Below are 20576 nucleotides of genomic sequence, written 5' to 3'. Positions count from 1 at the left end.
GTAGATGTTATTATGACAGCTTTACAGTAAGAAGACGAGGTTCCAAGAGGTTAGGATTTCCCTATGGCTATACAGTTACTGACCCCTTAATTCTAGTGCATTCCTTCTGTTGGTTATTTCCAATTTGTCCTGTCTATGTCTTATTTGTACATGGCTTTTTGTATATTATTTCCCCCACAGACTGTGAACTAGCTCTTTGGGGACTGTGTTTTTCCTTTTTTTTGCATCCCCAGAATTTAGTATAGTGTCTGGATCAGAGTAAGTGCTTAATAGATATTTATTAACTTTCTGACAGATAGTAAAAATTAGACCTGGAATTTGAACTCAGATTGTCGTTTGACATACTGGCTCTTCAGGATAGCTTTTGACAAGTAACTTTTCCATTCCTTCTGTGATGTTCTCATTTCAGAGAGAGTAAGGCTGATGCTATTACACAGCTGTGTCTCATTTAAATCCAATTCATGCACAAGTCACAACTTCATCTGTGACGTCATTGGTCCTCTTCAAACATGAAGGACAAATAGCATCAACTTTTAACAAGCCCAGAGTGGCAGGTCCTTTGGGAAAGGGCTGGAGAGAGACACGGGAATGGAATGGGTTCTGGCCAGTTAGTCAGTAACCATTAAGCATCCTACTGTGTACCAGGAATTTTGCTAAGTTCTAGAGATATGAGAAAAAGGCCAAAGACAGTTCCTGCCCTTGAGGAGCTTACAATTTAAAGGAGGGAAAGAACATGTAAATAATTATGTACAAACAAGCTACATACAGGATAAAGTAGAGATAATCAATAAAGGGAATTAGAGGTACTGGGAAAGGCTTCTTGCAGAAGTTGGGATTTTAGCTGGGATTTGAAGGAAATCAGGAGGAACATGAGGAAGGAGAGCGTTCCATGCATAAAGAATAGCCTGTGAAAATGCCCAGAGTTGAGAGATGGAAGATCTTGTTTGAGGAACAAGAAGGAGGTCAATGTCACTGTCCAGGGCTTACCTACCTAAGGAAAGCTAGGAGAGGTGTTTAAGCTCCTACTGCAAGCATCAGATCAGAGTGGTTTATTTTATTTATTTATTTTTATTCATTCATTCATTTATTTATTTTTATTTAATAGCCTTTTATTTACAGGATATATGCATGGGTAACTTTACAGCATTAACAATTGCCAAACCTCTTGTTCCAATTTTTCACCTCTTACCTCCCCCCCCTCCCTAGATGGCAAGATGACAGTAGATATTAAATACATTAAAAATATAAATTAGATACACAATAAGTATAATAAAAACGTTATTTTGCTGTACAAAAAGTCAGACTTTGAAATATTGTACAATTACTTTGAAGGAAATCAAAAATGCAGGTGGGCATAAATATAGGGTTAGAATTCAATGTAATGGTTTTAGTCATCTCCCAGGTTCTTTCTCTGGGCTGCTAATTCAATTCTGCTCCATTGGAATGATTTGGTTGATCTCGTTGCTGGGATAGGTCCATCAGAACTGGTCATCAATAATATTTTTTGAAAAGTGATCTCCTGGTCCCTCTTTCCTCAGCATCAGTTCGTTAATTCCAAACCTTTCAAATCATCCTTTGGTCATTTCTTACGAACATAATATTCCATAATATTCATATAACAATTTATTCAGCCATTCTCAACTAATGGACATCCATTCGTTTCTAGTTTCTAGCCACTACAAAGGGCCCAACAAACATTCTTCACTCAGTCCTTTCCCTTCTTTATAATCTCTTTGGGATAAAGCCCAAAGTAACATTGGATCAAAGGTATCAAGTTTGATAACTTTTTGAGCATAGTTCAAACTACTCCAAAATGGTTGGTTTTAAACTCCACCAACAATGCATCAATGTGTCCCAGTTTTCCCATCCCTCAACAATCATCATTTTTTTTCCTGTCATCTTAGCCAATCGACAGGTGTGTAGTGGTATCTTAGAGTTGTCTTAATTTGCATTTCTCTGATTAATAATGACTTGGAGCATCTTTTCATATGACTAGAAATAGTTTCAATTTCTTCATAGATCAGAGTGGTTTAACAATTAGTGGTACAAAGAGTCAAGAGTGACCCTAATGGACCATAGACAGAGGGGCAGATAAACACATTTCCTCACAGGGATCATTCCCTATCTTTGGAAACTCATTGTCTTATTATGTAACAAGTTCCCTGTTGCTAGAAGTATTTGGATAATCATTCATTGGTTGGCAGTGGATGTCAAAGGATGAAATCCTCCCATTGGGCAGGATAGATAGACTAAATTACATCCAAAGACCCTTTCAGCTCCAGGATCCTATGAGCCTGTATAACCCATTTCAGTGTTCCCTGTCCCTCTGCACATTGTCCCTTGGTTAATATCACCTTAGTGCCCCCTCCTGAAGACCCACTCTATTCCTTCTTGTTGAAAATCGGTGAGGTAAGACAATCACTGGATTCTCCCCTTCTCCATGCCCACATTTATGGCTAAGAAGCCAAAACAGAGGTTGTTGTTCTCACCAAATATGGGGAGTCAGAAATTGGTTCAGGGTGAATCTTTTCAGAGCTCATCTCAAAAGGCAAGAGGAGAGGGGAAGGATTGAGTGTTGCTGCTGCTGCTGTCCACCCTTCTCTTAACTCCCATTGATAATGAATCAGCTATCAGGAAGCCTTGCCCACCCTGCTGACTTGATAGGGAAGGGATAGGGTAATGGGGGAGGTAGAGAAGAAGGTCAAGGTGGTATCTGGGAGCAACCTCAGTCAGAAATCAGGCCCTTCCTTTCCCCCCAGACCCATATGTCCTGTCACCAGCTATACAAAATATATCGGTCTCTTGGAACGTACTCCCTGCTGGCTCTAAGCTAGTCCCTGTGGAGTGTTGAAGTAGGCTCTTTGGAGGTGGCACGTACTGGTCATTCTTTTCAGTTTCTTTTTGTCCCTCAAGTTGATTCTACTGAGAAGCACCTAAATTGACTGAATAAACTTTAGCGGCTCCCTTTTACCTGGAATTGCATATTATCTCCAATATCGAATCAAAAACCCATTATTACCTGGCTCTAACTGACCTTTCAAGCCTCATTGCACTTTATTCCTCTTTATGCACTCCACCAACCTGGCCTTCCTGCTGTTCCTGCCTGTGTGTTCTCATCTTAGGGCTTCTACACACTTTGTCTCTCATTCCCCTCAACCCTGCCAGTGCTTAGAATTTTCTGTGTCTTCACATCCACATTTTAGAATCCCTAGTTTCCTTGCATAAATGAAGGAAAAAATGTACCTCTTCCCAACCCCCCCCCTTTTTTTTTTTTAAAGAGGTGAGGATCTACATCCAGAGAGAAGACTGTGGGAACTGAGTGTGGATCACAACATAGCATTTTCACTTTTTTTCGTTTGCTTGCATTTTGTTTTCTTTCTCATTTTTTCCCTTTTTGATCTGATTTTTCTCGTGCAGCATGACAATTGTATAAATATCTACGTAAATTGGATTTAATATATATATTTAACACGTTTAACATATATTAGAGTATTTTCTATTTAGGGGAGGCCATGGGGGGAAGGGAGGGAAAAATTTGGAACCCAAAGTTTTGCAAGAGTGGCTGATGAAAAATTATACATGCAGCATGCTTTGAAAATAAAACCAGTAATAAAAAAATATAAAGGTGAAGGTGACAAATTATGGGTGTAGAATCTTGTATGTTATCAGACACTGTGGAGTTGGTTGCTTTTGCTGAAATGCTTTCTTTTCAATCTTTTTCATCCTTGTTAAAAGAAATGGCTCCCTGAGTAGAGAGCACATGGAAGGAAATGTTTTTTTTTTTTTTTTTTTTTTTTTTCTGATGAAGGTGATATAAAAGACAAAATATAAAAAGATTTTATTTTAAGTAAGTCACCAGGAACATTTCAGAGGCAACATGTTCCTGTCACACTACACATAATAAATGCCTAATAAATGGTTGACTGACTGATTGACTCAATCTGCCCTTCTCTTCCTTGTTCTCGCTCTTGGGAGAGTTGAGAAATCCACATGTTTCCCAGCCCATGGACTCTCTGTGGTCATTCCCCTATTTCTCCCATGCAGCGCTTGCTAAGCAGGTGCTAGGGATAAGACAAGACTGGAGGAGGGCACCTGGTTCTCATTCTCCAGGTTTGGGACCGTAGGACCATAAAAGAAGGAAATGACTACTCGAGAGGGAGGGACTCAGGCTGATTGCTTTGCTCTCTATAATCTTGGTACTTCCTTTGCCAGCCCCAGCTGGAGCCTTTGGGTAATCTAGCTATGGGGAAGGGTCATTACTCAGTTAGTCTTTTTTAAATTTTATTTATTTATTTTATTATTATTTTTTAAAGCAACTAGGATTAAGTGATTTGCTCAGGGTCACACAGCCAGGAAGTGTTAAGTGTCTGAGGGGAGATTTGAACTCAAGTCCTCCTGACTTAAGGGCTGCTGCCCTATCCACTTCGCCCCCCAGTTGTCCCCCCTCTCAGCTAGTCTCTTAACCCGACTTGTCTCTGTGCTCCCCAGATGGGATCGTGGTTTGCATGCTCCGGTTCCCGAAACCCAGCTGGTACTGGGACACAGTGACCAAGATCTGCGTGTTCATCTTTGCCTTCGTGGTTCCCATCCTAGTCATCACCGTGTGCTACGGGCTGATGATTCTGCGCCTGCGCACCGTGCGCCTGCTTTCGGGCTCCAAGGAGAAGGACCGCAACCTGCGGCGCATCACCCGCATGGTGCTGGTGGTGGTGGCCGCCTTCATCATCTGCTGGGCCCCCATCCACATCTTCGTCATCGTGTGGACCCTCGTGGACATCGACAAGAGGAACCCGCTGGTGCTGGCCAGCCTGCACCTCTGCATTGCCCTGGGCTACACCAACAGCAGCCTCAACCCTGTGCTTTACGCCTTCCTGGACGAGAACTTCAAGCGCTGCTTCAGGGAGTTCTGCCGGCCCTTCCGCCGGGGACCCCATCGGGAGCCCAGCAGCTTCAGCCGCGCGCGGGAGGCCACCGTCCGGGAGCGAGTCTCCACCTGCTCTCCGTCGGACGGCGTCAGTAGGCCGGCCTGACTAGAGCTGGGCCCGGCCTCCCGGGCAGCCCCAGGGGCCGAGCTCAACTCGGAAGTGACCCAGGTCACCACTACAGAGTTTTAGTCACGCGGTGGGTGGGGGTGGGAAGGGGGCTGCAACAGAGATGGGAGTGGGCTGTAGGAAATCCTAGGGTCTCTATCCTCTTTGCCTCCTCCCCCACCTCCACACCACAACTCCCCGGGGGGTTCACCAGGATTGGGGGTTGGGGGCTTTTTTTGAGACCCTGGAAGGGATATGGCTGATATTTCACCCTTTCCCCATTCCCCTCAAACCCCAAGACTTGGGATTTCCTGTAGCTAATTAAAGGCGGGTCTCCACCTCTGTTGGAGTCCATCATAACTGGAATTATGCCTGGAAGGCGTAATTAAGGAATTAAGAACCTTAAAGTGTGTGGGAGAAAGGAGAAAGTACCCCCATCCTGGTTGGGTTTGAGTGAGAGAGTTAGGTGTCTCACTTTAGTGCAGGTTTTTCTGTGATGAAGTGGAGGAAATAATTTGTGGCGTTATCCCTCTAAAGCTGGACTCTGGAGAAATCCTGTTCTTTCCTTCCCACCCCTTCCATCCATACATATACTGATGTCCCTTACCCAAGGATTTGGTTTTTCCAAAATCACTGAATGGCAGAGATGGAAAGGATCTAAGAGATATCTAGTGCAACTCTGATCTGGCTAACAATCTCTCCACTGGCAGTGAGTCCAACAGGTAGTCATCCAGTTTCTTGTTGAAGGCCTCCAGAAAAGGAGAATTCACTACTTCCTAAAGCAGCCTGTTCCATTTGGGGACAGCTCTGGATGATGTGACTTTTTCCCTGATGTCACATTTAAATCTGTCTCTTTGTAACTTTTACCCAATGGATTTTTTCGTAGGTGGGGTAAGGGGAGGAAGAGACAGACGTCAAACGTCTACACAGACAGACCTAGTCAGTCTCAGAATTCCTTTTTTGTTGTTCACCTGTGTCAGTCATTCCATTTGGAATTTTCGTGGCAAAGATACTGGAGAGGTTTGCCATCTCCTTCTCCAGCTTATTTTACAGATGAGGAAACTGAAGCCGAAAAGTGACTTGCCCAGGGTCATACATCTAGTAAGTGTCTAAGGCCAGATTTTCATTTAAATCTTCCTGAGTTCAGGGCCAGCATTCTATTCACTGAGTCACCTGGTTGCTCCTTAGAACTCCCTGCCCACTCCTTCTGGGCTTGCCTGTCTACAACCTGTAAGGTCAGGGATCTTTACCCCATGATCCTACCCAGAGTATTTCTTTCCTTTCATCATTAAATTTCTGATGTTAGGAAAGATGGGGAAGGAGAGGGAAAATCCCAGGGTTAGTGGCTGCAAAGTAGATTTGATTTATTTTTTCTAAAACTTAATGAAACAGTTTTTAGATTTGCCCCTAACTTGCTATTTGATCCTGGGCAAGTCAATCTTCCTTTCTAAGCTGTAGCTCTCCTTTCACTAAAATGAGGGGTTTGAATGAGATGATCCTTTCATGTTCTAACATTCACTTCTGTGATTCTCTTTCCCCAGAGAACAGAATCTCTTCCCAGAGCCTCTCCTCCCCCTTTCTTGTTCTGCTCCTTCTCCCTTCAGTCACGCTAACTTGGGCTCTCATGTTGAAGTGTCGAGTTGACATCCTTGTAAAAACAAATTTAATTTTCTTCCTTTTTTGGGACAAATTGAGGTAAATTGACATTTTTATCTCAAACAGAAAAAAAATGTGAACAATCCACTTCTCCTCTCCCCTTGACAGTCATTTCCGTGGAACAAAAGCCTTTTTTCCCTCTGTATCTGTGGCGCTGTCACTCACCTTCGGGTGCTCAGAGGGCCAAGCACCCTGGCTGGTGCAGGAAGGCATTGGCAGAGTGCCAGAAGAGTGGGAGGCAGGGTAGGGAGTTGGGGGAGTCACTGGAACTCTCTCATCTGCCCCCTTTCCATATATTGCTTCTCCCTTAAACCCCATCATTGTTTCCTGAGTGTGGAGAACTGGGGACCCTCCAAGACACACTCTGAACTATACCGGATGGGACCGGGGTCTCATCAGTGGCCACCTTCATTTGTAATCTGACCAGTTTAGGCCACTTCCTTGAGCTTTTCTCTATTTGCAGAAAGACAGAGCCTAGTAGCAATCCGATCCAGAGATCATCACTCTCCCGGGGAGACAGAGACAAGACAAACCTCCTGGAGCACTGAATCCCATGGATGAAACCCTGGGACGATGCTGAAACCCACCTGACTGGCAACTCAATGTCACCACGATGGAAGGAATTTCAGAAGGGCTATAACTTTGCCCAAATCTGCTGCTTATAAATTGCACAGCTCAAAATAAAAATAAATAAATAAACAACTAGGTGAAAGGCCCGGGCTCACCCGAGGCAAATGGCCAGTTTAACTGCTCACCAGCACCAGATGTGCCTCTGCTGCTGGCTTTTGTGTGCTTCTCATTCATGCTATTCATTCAGAGGTAATTATTGTGTGTAACTTGGTCCTGGCTGCTTCTTCTAAGCACTTGTACACGTGTATCTATTTTCTTCCTACTAACAGTTCACTTTCAATGTCTGTGAATAAGTTCAAGTCAGACTTCCTTTACCTTTGTGAGACTTTTTTCCTCCACGCCACTAAGACTTGGTTAAGTCACCTGGAGATCAATCTCCATCAGTCACATATAGGGAAGCAGGTGGTGGGGTATAGAGTTATTAAAGGTGATTATGATGCATTGGGTCACCATCACCCCCAATGAAAAGTTGTCATGTCCCCTGCTGGACTATTTGGCAGCAACTCAGAATTCTGCTTTAGAACTTGGGATGATCCAGCTATGCTTCATAACTATGGTCATGCCCAAGGGAGCTGGAAGAGCCCAGCTGTCTAGTGACTAAAACCCAGCACTGGAAGCTTCCTTCTTTCTACTGATTATCTCTCTTAATCTAGCCATTCATTAAGTTCACTGGGGAGTTATTATGCTTCTGACAGAAATAGCACGAGGGAGTTCATTTTTGGTGCATTTGACTTGAGACTTTGTCCCCTGAAGCAGTGACATAATGGGCATCTTCCTGGATTAAGATGGGGTTAGAGGGTGAAGGGGTGGAGAGAGAAAAGAAAGAGGACAGAGACAGAAAGGAGAGGGAGAGATGGAGAGGGAAAGGGGGAGAAAGAGATGGAGATGAGACAAAGTAAGGAAAAGGGAGGACAGGAAGGGGAAGGGAGGAGAGAGAGAGAGAGAGAGAGAGAGAGAGAGAATGAGAGAGAAAGAGAGAGAGATGAGAGAAGAGAGAAACAGGAGAAAGAGAGAGAGGAGAATAGGAGGGAGAGAGGACGAAGACAGGTGAAGGAGAGACAGGGAGAAAGGGGAAGAGAAATAGGAAACAGAAAGGGGGCAGGAAAAGAAAGTGAGAAAGAAGAGAGGGGAATGAGGAGAGAGGGATGGGGGAGAAAGACAGAAAAAGGAATGGGGGAGAGAGAGGAAACAAAGGGAAAAAAAGAGGGACAGGGAAAGGGAGAGAGGAGAGAGAGAAACAAGAGAAAAAAGAAAAAACAAGATAGATATGTGTGTGTGTTTCCTTCTGGAAATGAGTCTTTTCTTTTATATGTTCTCTCAAAGAACATAAACCCTCACCTACTAGTCTGTGTCTGTGACCTGGAATGGGAGGGATCTAGGAGAAGTAGGTCCAGAGCTGATTGTGCTCTCAGGCGTAGGTGATGATAAGAATTATCTGCAGACAAAAGGCATAGAATGCAATTTGGAGTGTGTAGCACACTTTTCCTGGATTTTTAACAAAGCATTTGGTAGTTTTTCATACTATTCTTGTGGAGAAGATGGAGAGCTGTAGATTTGAATTTAGTCAGATGGATTCCAGTGCCAGGCACTGAGGTTCAAAAAAAGGCAAAAAACAGTCCCTGCCCTCAAAGAACTTCCAGTCTTATATGAATGATTCTTAGTTAATCATGGCGTCTACAATCCCAGGAGTCTGGGCTTGGCCCTGTGCCTGTATAAAGGCATAGATGGATGATCTGCTCATCAAGTGCTGGTGACAGTGAGCTGGGAGGGATGGCTCATATAGGATGACAAAGTCAGGATCCCCAAATTTAATAATATTATGAAAAGTTTTAGGGGAAAAAAAAGGTTTCCCCAAGTTCAAGATTATGAAGGATGGCGTTCAAGATAAATCTGAGAATGCTAGTGAACCTCAAGCTCCATCAGTCAGTGATGAAATATGTCAGCCACACAGATTAATGAGATCTTGGGCTATATTAAGACAGATGTTGCTTCCAGGAAAAATGAAGGTGCTAATCCCACTGTTCTTTGCCCTCATTGGACCAGTTCAAATTGTGCTTCAGACATATGACACTTACTAGCTATGTCATTCTGGGCAAGTCGCTTAATCCTGATAACCTCTGGTGGGGGAGGGAGAGAGGAAAAGAGTTGTGTTCTGTTTGGGTGCAGCTGAAGAAAGAAGCTGATAAGCTGGAGAGAACAGAGGACAACCAGGGTGTTGAAGGGCCTTTGGTTTGCATCCTTTGTGGATTGATTGAAGGAATTGGGCATGCATTTGAGGGACATGCTACCTATCTTCAGGTGCTTGAAAGGTTTTGATGCAGAGAAAGGATGAGATGTTCTGTATGACACCAGAGGTTAGAACCAAGACGAGCAAGTGGAGATTTTGAAGAGCAACTTTTGGCTTGATAAGAGGGAGGAAAATAATATCAGAGTGGTCCAAAAATGGAATGGACTGCTTTGAGGGAATGGTACGCTATCTCTCCTAGGAGAAGATGGGATCTCTCAAGGATGTTGCTAAGATTAAGGAAGACTGGGGAAGACTCCTGTTGGAGGTGGGATTTTAGCTGAGAATTGAAGCTAGAGCAATTGAAGCAATTGAAGGAGGCAGAGATAAAGAAGGAGAGCCGGTGTCCTCCCTAATGTAGAAATCCTGTCTCAATACTCAAAGCTTGGGGTTGGAGACTCTTCAAGGAATCAAAAGGAGGTGATTCATTACTCAGTGAGCAAGACTAGAGCCTATGACTCCCGGTTGAGGGCAGGAGTGCTCCATTTCTTAAGGGTGCCAGTGTAGACCAGAATCCCCCATATATGAAAGAATGACTTTCATGTTGGGATAGTTTATGAAGTCAGCCTGAGTAGCAAGTATAAATGATTCCTGTTTAAATAATAGTGCGTAAATTAAGATTGAGGTTCATGTGGCAGAGATTTCTGGAGGAGCTCTTTTTCTTCCAATAACACAAACAAGAGTTTGTTTTATTTTCTGGAACCAGTCTCTAAACTGACCCTAGTGGTCCCTGGTGACCTACACTGGGTATGTTTTCTGAGTAGCATTTTGTCAATATATTGCATTATAGCATTTATAGTTCTTGAGGAGAATAGTTGGGCAGACATTCAGAAAAAAACACGATGGATTTGGAGGCAGAAGATCCAAGTTCAAATCTTGACTCTGCCATTGAGGGTAAACTTATGTGTCCTTTGACAATAGCTTTCACATTTCAGGGACTCATGAGGGGGCTGGGTAGGATAATCTTTAAGTTTCCTTCCAGCTTTAAATACTCCACCTCCTCTGCAGAGTCTGGTGCTAGACACCATGAGGGACAGGGGTGGGTGGATTCTAGGGTCTCTGCCTTGAGGCTGCCTTTACTCCAGGTGGAAATAGAGACACTAAGAATAGCTAGAAGAAAGAAACACAGTTAATTACTAAGCAACACAGTAAATTACTCTATTTGCCAAAGGGTGTAAAGCTGTAGGTGCCCAGAGCTTTCCAGCAAGTGCATTTAATCAGAGAGGGCTTCCCAGGAAGAATGGGCTGAGCTGAGCTTCCTCCCCAAGGATAGAAGGTACATGGATAGGTACAAGTCGGGTAGGGAAAGACCTGCCAAGTCAACAAGAGATTTTGTGACCAGGGGCTGGTATGGTCATGACTGGAAGGGCCAGTAGATGTCAGAATGGGAAAGAGCTAATGTTAGGACTCCAAGGACCTAGGTCCTGGTACAGGTACTGTGCAAGGCTATTATTAACTCACTGTGTGTCCCTGAGGCAAGTGACTTTCCCTCTCTGTAAAATGAGGGAGCTGGAAGGGATGAACTCAGAGGTCCTTTCTGGCTTGACCTCCCATGAGTCTGTTCTTGTGTTTCAGAGTCCAAGGAGACTCAGCTCAATGAGATGCCAGAATGGAAGCTGGAAGACGAATTATAATGGAAAAATTAAGTTCTGAGAGGCAAGGGGTTTGTTTTCTGGGGTTTTATTTCTCTTAAGCACACCAAACTTGAAGGTCTTTTTGTTTTTATATTTTTTTACAACTAAATCACATATGTTTTTATGTACTAAATTAGTGGTGAGTTTACATTCATAGAGGATGTAGTGAAAAGCAGTATAGAGTATGGTTAAGGGGTCAGCCTTGATGCCGGAAGTTTCCTCACTTAGGAGTTTTCTGTATTGATGATGTCACAAGTCTAATGTCTACGCTTAAAAAAACTGACCCAACTTCAATAACAAGCATGCTCTATACCACATGGATTTCTATTGTCCTTCCCCCCACAAGACATTTTCTATCTTCCTCATATCATTCCAGAAGTTCGTTTTTTCCATGGTTTTACATTGCTAGAGATTGTTACATCTCTATAGAGACTAGGAAATATGTTTGGAGCTCATCCCTTATGTATGATGGTAGAAATGAATAATTTTGCCTAGGGATGGAGCATAGAAAAACTCAGATTTCGGGAATATCAAACTGGATTAGTCATTAGTATGTATAAAATGAGAGGAAGCCTTTTTTGAAAAAAATTTATTTCCCCCAATTATATGTAAAAACAATTTTAAACATTCATTTCTTAAAATGTTAACATTTGGGTCTTTAAACTTCTCTTTCATTGAGAAATCAAGTAATTTTACATAGGTTATATATGTGTAGTAATGCAAAATATATTTCCATATTAGTCATGTTGTGAAAGAAAACAGACCAGGAAAAAAAACCTAAGAAAAATAAATAAAGCTTTTAAAAAAGTATGCTTCGGCCTGTATGCAGACTGCATCAGTTCTTTCTCTGGAGATGGATAACATTTTTCACAAAAAGTTTTTTGGAATTATTCTGGATTCTTGTAGTGCTAAGAATAGTTAACTCATTCACAGTTGTACAATATTGCTGTTACTGTATATATTGTTCTCCTGATTCTGCTCGCTTCACTTTGCATCAGTTCATGTGAATCTTTCCAGGTTTTTTCTGAAAGCAGAATGCTCATTTCTTATAGAACAATAGTATTCCATCACAATCATATACTACATTTTGTTCAGTCATCTCTTAATTGATGGATATTTCCTCAATGTACAATTCTTTGCCACCACCAAAAAACTGCTATAAATATTTTTGTGTACATAAGTCTGTTTCATTTTTCTTTGATCTCTTTGGGATATAAATCTAGCAGTGATTTTGCTGGATATGCACAATTTTATAGACCTTTGGATATAATTCTAAATTGCTCTCCAAAATGATTAAATCAGTTCACAATGCCCTCAACGTGCATTAGTGTCTCAATTTTCCCACCTTCTATTAGGAAGGACCTTTCTAAATTCTATGTAGTATGTCAGATCTGGGAGAAATCTCAGAACACAGAAAAGACAGTGGTATCCCCAAAAACCTAGAACGAAGAGAATAACAAAGAGAAGGGAGCCAATAGCATTAAAAGACTGCAGAGAGGTCAAGGGGAATGAGTACTGATTTTTAAAAAAAGACCATTTGGAGCTGTCCAAGAGTAAGGAATCCTTAGCTTTGGGAGGTAGTGAATTTCTTGGTTATTGAAAGTCTTTCAATGAGGCTAGAGAAGCACTTGGGGATATAAAAAGGAATCTTGCTTAGGTTGAACTTGACAGCTTCTGAGGTTTCTCACAATCCTGAGGTTCTATGACTAGCTCCCTGTTTAACCATATACAAGTTTGATCCCTCTGCCTCAGTTTTACCATGATAAACATTTTTTTAAGGATTTATTTTATTATAGCTTTTTATTACAAAACATATTCATGGGTAATCTTTCAACATTGATCCTTGCAAAACCTTCTGTTCCAAATTTTCCCCTCTTCCCCATCCCCTCCCCTAGATGGCAGGCAGTCCAATATATATTAAATAAGTTAAAATATATGTTAAATCCAATATATGTATACATATTTATACTTGCTGCACAAGAAAAATCAGATCTAGAAAGAAAAAAAAAACCTGACAAGGAAAACAAAAATGCAAGCAAACAATAACAGAAAGAATGAAAATGCTATGTTGTGATCTATACTCAGTTTCCACAATCCTCTCTCTGGGTGTAGATGGCTCTTTTCATCACTGAACAATTGGAACTGGTTTGAATCATCTCATTGTTGAAGAGAGCCACATCCATCAGAATTGATCCTCATATAGTCTTGTTGTTGAAGTATAAAATGATCTCCTGATTCTGCTCATTTCACTCAGCATCAGTTCATCTAAGTCTCTCCAGGCCTCTCTGAAATTATCCTGCTGGTCATTTCTTACAGAACAATAATATTCCATAACATTCATATACCATAACTTATTCAGCCATTCTCCAACTGATGGGTATCCACTCAGTTTCCAGTTTCTGGACACTACAAAAAGGGCTGCCACAAACATTTTTGCATATGTGGGTCCCTTTCCCTTCTTTAAAATCTCTTTGGACTATAAGCCCAGTAGTAGCACTGCTGGGTCAAAGGGGATGCACAGTTTGATAACTTTTTGAGCATAGTTCCAAATTGTTCTCCAGAATGGTTGGATTCATTCACAACTCCACCAACAATGCATCAGTGTCCCAGTTTTCCCACATCCCCTCCAACATTTGTCATTATCTTTTTCTGTCATCTTAGCCAATCTGAGAGGTGTGTAATGGTACCTCAGAGTTGTCTTAATTTGCATTTCTCTGATCAATAGTGATTTGGAACACCTTTTCATATGACTAGAAATAGTTTCAATTTCTTCATCTGAAAATTGTCTGTTCATATCCTTTGACCATTTATCAATTGGAGAATGACTTGATTTCTTATAAATTTGAGTCAATTCTCTATATATTTTAGAAATGATAAACATTTCTAAAGAACATTCAGATTTATGAAGTGCTTTATAAATACTGCCACATTTTATCCCCATAACAACCCCAGAAGGTAAGTTCTATTATTGCCCCCAATTTACAGATAAGAAAATAGGCAGCCTCCCTATATGAACTTGAGCACTTCAGGTGCTCAGGGTCACACAACCAGTAAGTGTCTAAATCAGATTTGAACTCAGATCCTCTCTACTGCAGGTCCAGCACATTCATTGTGCTATCCAGTTGTCTCTTTTAGGGTTATAATATAAAAGGTAATTGAGATAATTTCTAAAGATTTCTGCCAGCTTCAAACTTGTAAGGGAAAAGTGCTTACTCTGCAGCTTCCTACCCCTTTGCTCACCAGTGTCTGAGATCCATAGGAGAAAGGAACTGGGACATTTCTAAAGGGGGGAGTGGGAGAGAGGGGTGCTTTTTACAAAAATAGATTTGGGGGCCTCATGTTTAAATTTATACTCTAAGGACAAGGTGATATCAGAACCTAGAAAGTTCTTTTAGGAGATTAAAAAATACATGAAGGATGTATAAAATAATATTGATTGGGGAAGGAGGAGTCTTCCCTAAGCCCAAACTTGAAAACGAAGTCAGCCACCCAACCTCCCTAAAAAGGGGGACTACTGCTTTCTAGTTTGATTATCTGTGTCCCTTCACTCCTCCCCTCCTCCTTTGTGATGCTTTCAAGTCAGCTTCTGAAATCCGAGGCAAACATTCCCATCATGCAGTGAATTTGGGGCCCCTGCTGTGTCTCCTCTGAACAATGAATTAGTCCTCAGGGACTGTGAGTCAGTATTACTGATGGAAACTCATTGACAAAAACAAGCCTAGTGTGTACCCCAGCTCCCAGCAGACACAACTCTTGGATTATTTTGTGTGTGGGATCCTCTGTACCTTTTTGCATAGGGAAATCATGACTTTCTGGGCCCTGATCCCAATTGTTAATGTGCTAACAATCCCTGAAGAGGATGAGAACATCCTTTTGCTTTGCCCTTGAGTTTCCTAAGCAGAGTGGGTCTGATTTTAATAAATGGCTCTTGGTGGAGCAGCATCTCCCGTAAGATTTATGTGTATCTTGCTCCGAGGTCATGTAGCTGGGTGAGTTCCATCGTGGCCTCAGTGGGGGATAACAACCGAGTTCATTCTGGGAAGGTTTCCACACCAATAAAAAAAAGGCCTTCTGAGAATGAGACAAGTTGTGCCTCTGGTTTTGGGAAGCATATTTCTGTATAATAACTTGAACCAGTAGTTCAGTATCTGTAAGGAAATCTGATCTCCTAAGACAGCCCTCTTTTCAACCTTTCTCCTTGAGTCTCTAGTGCAATAGAGAGGATATAGCACAGGTCCAGAAGACAGTGGGTTTGGGTTCAAATGCTAGTCACTTTTCCTCACTGAACCTCAGTTTTCCCTTCTGTAAAATAAATAGATTGGACTCAATGAATCTTCTCGTGGCTTTTCTAGTTTTACTCTCTGGACTTCAGGGAACATTTTTCCTTTACAGAGTTGGCTGTTTGCTGATGGATAAAGGGATTTATCTGTTTCTATCATCTATCTGTCTATGGCATTTTAAAAGTTTGAAAGGCATAATTCCAGGGTAACTTAATCATTTTGTTAACAATGCCAGCATTTTAATAAAAGGATGGCCATTTGGCCATCTCTCTCTTAGACCAAAGACAATCATGATAGTGGACTCGTAGCTTATAAGCCCATTGGAAGAGAGATGTTCCAGGGTGGCAATCAACTCTGACTGGTTAATAGTTAATGAAAGAATGAATATTACAATGAAGAGCTGGACCTGAATTTTGATTATATCATTTAATTCTCAAGCTATGCCCAGCCTTAGGCAATTTATTCAAAGTATTTGTCCCCACTCAAACCTGAGTAGATTTAAAATAATTGGTTAATAATCATCATTTTTCTCACATCTATTTACTTATTCTCTATTTTAGTTCTGTCATGTATCTGTCATATATTTATCTATCTATTATCTAGCTAGCTAGCTAGCTTAACTTCTCCTTTATCTCTGAGGCTTTTCCCTGGGGGATTGTCCTGGATATCTGGACAAGGAACTCTCAGGCTGGAAAGAGAGAGTGATGTTCTTCAGGTGAAAGGGCTACTGATCTTCTGCCCCCAAATCAGGCTCTAGAGTTGCTTATTTGAAGATATTTCTTTATTCAGGAAAGGTGGGGGGAGTCTGTTTTTCTCAATGAAGTGAGGGTTTCTCTAGGTCTTTTTTCTCTTTCCTAGAATGGGAGAATGAGGGTAGTCCTAGGACCAGGCATATTCAGCTCCTGCCATGAATGTTCCTTGAGGCAGAGCTGAGCATTTCTGTAAAAAGTGGGGGGGGGGGAGATACCAAAGTCATGTCTTTAGTCAAAGACTGCCTTTGGCAATCAGTGATCCCTTAAATTGAGGAGCAGGGAAAATAACTTGATCTCAAAAAAATTATCATCATCCAAGAATAGATTGGGACAGTTAGGGGTGCAGTAAATAGAGTAGTGTGCCTGGAGTAAGAAAGACTCATTTCTCTGAGTTCAAATCTGTCCTCAGACACTTACTATCTTTGTGACCTTGAGCAAATCATTTAACCCCATTGACCTCAGTTTCCCCATCTGTAAAATGGGCTGGAGAAGAAAATGACAAATCACTCCAGTGTCTTTTCCAAGAGAACCCTGAATGGGGATCATGAAGAATCTGACACTACTGAAAAATGACTCCACAACAACGAGGGTAGATTGTTTGGGGGAAGCATAGGGTTAGTTGTTGGAAGACATAAGTTCTAACTCTAGCTCCCACAGGGCAGAATAGTGAGGACTTTGTCAAGGGGGGGTGGTATGCTAATTTAGAGGGCACTGTCAACGTTTTTGATCCTTTGGACGCATGGTTAGCAAGAATAAATAATTAAAATCAGAAACTACTAGATGGCAGGCTAGGCAAGGTCTTCACTTTTTCCAACCAAGCCTCCCTAGCTGATGTCTCCCTACCTCGGCGGAGTAGCCTGCCCCTCTCCCTAGGGGATTGCTTCATGGACGTGTTCCAGAAATCCTGCATTGGCTCTGCCACTGACTTGCTGTCTGACCTTGACTTCCATAAGTGTGCTGGAGCTGGCTCCTACCGGCTCTCCAACTGTTTAATTTTCAGTATGAGCATTTATACCTAGGAAATCAGCAAATGCTACAAATCCAACCCTAATTGATTGCTTTGTCTAATGTCTAGACTGTAGAAAGTGGCAGAGAAAATTTTAATAGCAGAGCAAATATGAAACTAGGTCCTGCTGGCATTTTTTGAAGAGTTGATTGTTGAACATTTATCAGCAGAACCTTGTATACTTCCCTCTTCTAGGCAATAATTTCCTCTTTTTATTGAACCATTTTATCCCCTCTACCAATTAAAAAAAAAGCTCAACAAAGTATAAAAATAAAAATACAAACCTCTCACTTTACATAAGAAGCAAGAGGCAGGATCAAGGCCCTGATTAGTAAGCCCTCTCTCTTTTGGAGAGTCCATGCTGAAGGGGCTATGAAAGCTATGAATGAAGTTTTTGGGCAGTGGGTGGTTTTGTGGTCATATGAGGACAGGACCTTTCTTCTCTTTCTCACTTTGCTGTTCTCTCCCTACTAAAATTTGCTCCAAGGAAAGGATCTAACACTCATACACTGTGAGGTACTAATAATTCAGAAGAGCTAAAGAGATTACCTTTGCTGAAAGGAAGGACTTTTCATTCTAATGGGAAACAAACTTGTAAGCTAAAAGGAATGAGTCTCTAATAATGTAATTTTAGCCATTAAGAGTTTTGGGACACCCTGTACTATACTATACCAAATATCAACTTCCCTAAATATAAACTGCGCTCACCAACTGATGTTGATTCCAGAGGACTAAAGAAAACCATATTTTCCTCCTCTCCACAAGGAGAGTTCAGGCATGGAATGAGGTATGTTTTGCTGTTGTTCAGTCATTTCATGTCCATCTTCATGACTTCATTTAAGTTTTTCTAATCAAAGATACTAGAATGGTTTTCCATTTCCTTTTCCAACTCATTTTACAGATGAGGAAACTGAGACAAATAGGGTTAAGTGGCTTGCACAGGGTCCCACAACTAGGAAGTTTCTGAGGCTAGATTTAAACTCAGAAAAATGCATCTCCCTGACTCTTGACCTGGCACTCTATTCATTGAGCCACCTAGTTGCCCATATTTTGTTAGACACGGCCAATCTTTGGATTTATCTTTTCTGCTTCCTTTCTGGGCTGGTGGTGGTAATGATGGTAGGGGAGGAGGTAATTATTTGGAAGTTGGTATTCTATAATCTTTGTTTTTTAATTAAAGCTTTTTATTTTCAAAATAAACACATGGATAATTTTTAACATTGACCCTTGCAAAACCTTGTGTTCCAAAACTTTTCCCAACCTTCCTCCCATCCCCTCCCCTAGATGGCAAGTAATCCAATATGTTAAACATGTGCAGTTCTTCCATACATATTTCCACAAATATGCTGCACAAGAAAAATCAGATCAAAAAGGAAAAAAAATGAGAAAGAAGAGAAAATACAAGCAAACAACAACAAAAAGAATGAAAATGCTGTTGTGATCTATACTCAGTTCCCACAGTCTTCTCTCTGGGTGTAGATAGCCCTCTTTATCACAAGACTGTTGGAACTGGGTATGCTATAATCTATGAGTACTAGACTCGATTCAGAAGTTCAAATTCTTCTTTGGACATTCCCTCACTGTGTGAAACTAGGCAAGTCATCTAACCTCTTTGATTCCCTTAGAGAGAATAGCACCTATTTTATAGGGTTTTTGTGAGGATCAAATGAGAGAACATATATATATATATATTTTTTTTTGTTTGTTTTGTAAATTCTGATGCATTATATGAATGTTAGCTGTAATTATTATTGGAAAATGACAGTATTTTTTTAAAAGTCATCAGTAAACTATTTATTATAAAGAAATATTATACCTTTAGGATGAGACTATTTTTTAAAAACCTTTGTTTTTTCCCTGCCTCTAGTCTCCTCAACTAAATAATTTTTAAAAATTTAAAAATCAAATCCTCAAAGCAAATCTGGCAAAACAAATTCCAACATTGGGATGGTCCAGAAATAGCCATCTTATTCTGGATTTTAAATTTATCACCTTTATGGCAGGAAGTAGGTAGGATGAGTCATCATAGTTCTCTGGACTAAGGATTTTTCATTGCATTAATCAAAGTTCTAAAGTCTTTCAAAGTTATTTTTCTCTATAATAGTGCTCAGAAAAAACCCAAACAAACAACTTTTTTTCCTTCTGTAATATTGTTGTAGGTAATTAGGTGGTGTAGTTCTGGGCCTGGAATTAGATAGAATCTTTTTGTGAATTCAAATCCAGTCTCAGAAACTCAATAACTGTGTGACCCTCAGCAAATCACTTCATCCTTTCTGCCTCAGTTTTCTCATTTGCCAAATGACCTGAAGAAGAAAATGGCAAACCCCTCCAGTGTCTTTGCCAAGAAAACTCCAAATAGGGTCATGTAGAGTTGGATATCACTCAAAACATTAACAACAACAAATTGATATTATTATTATACAAATTGTTCTTTTTAGTTCAATTCTCTTTACTGAGCATCAATCCATAGAGAAACTATCCATTTTGTCATCTCTTATGGCACAATAATATTCCATTACATTCACTTATCACAATTTGCCCAAATGGCAGGCATTCTTTCAGTTTCTATTTTTTTCCACTACTACAAAAACATTTTTGTTCATTGGGGGTCCTTCTTTTCTTTCTTTCATATCTTTGGAGTATAGACCTAGTAGTGATATAATTGGGTCATAAGTAATACGCAATTCAGAAACTTTTGTGGAATAGTTCCGATGGCTTTCCAGAATGGCTGAACCAATTCATAGCCACTCTTTCATCTAGTATTTGTTAATCACCTGTAAACTGTGTCAAGCCTATCAAGAGAGCACGAGTGTCTTTTTTTCCACAGTCCCTCCAACATTTGCCATGTTTCTTTTTGTCATCTTTGCCATCAGATAGGTATGATATGGAACCTCAGAGCTGTTTTAATGTTCATTTATCTAATTATTAATGATTCAGAGCATTTAAAAAATATAATCACTGATAGTTTGGGTTTTGACAACTTAAGATGGGATGTCTTTGAAAAATAAAATAAATAAATAGGTTTGCACCAGAGCATATATCATTCATTATTGGCTACAAGTGGGATTTATAAAAACCATCGCAGGAAATATTTATAGCAGCACTTTTTGTGGTGGCAAAGAGCTGGGAACAAAGTAAATGCCGGTCGATCGGGAATGGACAAACTGTGATACATGAATATAATGGAATATTACTGTGCTGTAGAAATGACAAATATGATGATTGCTGAGCAGCCTGTTAAGATGGACGTGAACTAGTGCAGACGGAAGGAAGCAGAGCCAGAAACAATATAAGCCAGGACTAC

General features: G+C 40.9%; 1 protein-coding gene across 1 annotated transcript in view; it reads left to right on the top strand.

Moving 5' to 3' along the window:
- The window catches only part of OPRD1 (opioid receptor delta 1), a 50833-nt gene extending 44801 nt beyond the window's left edge, over nucleotides 1–6032 (top strand). Inside the window, exon 3 of the mRNA XM_003765031.3 lies at nucleotides 4489–6032. Within this exon, the coding sequence (XP_003765079.1) occupies nucleotides 4489–5030 (542 nt within the window). The 3' untranslated portion in view covers nucleotides 5031–6032. The remainder of the gene's footprint in view (nucleotides 1–4488) is intronic.
- The last annotated feature ends 14544 nt before the right edge of the window (nucleotides 6033–20576 follow it).

The sequence above is a fragment of the Sarcophilus harrisii genome, chromosome 3 (assembly GCF_902635505.1).
Source record: "Sarcophilus harrisii chromosome 3, mSarHar1.11, whole genome shotgun sequence".
In the NCBI taxonomy this organism is placed as follows: Eukaryota; Metazoa; Chordata; class Mammalia; order Dasyuromorphia; family Dasyuridae; genus Sarcophilus; species Sarcophilus harrisii.
Note: the sequence above shows the minus strand (reverse complement) of the source record. Positions and strands in the feature narration are given on the sequence as shown.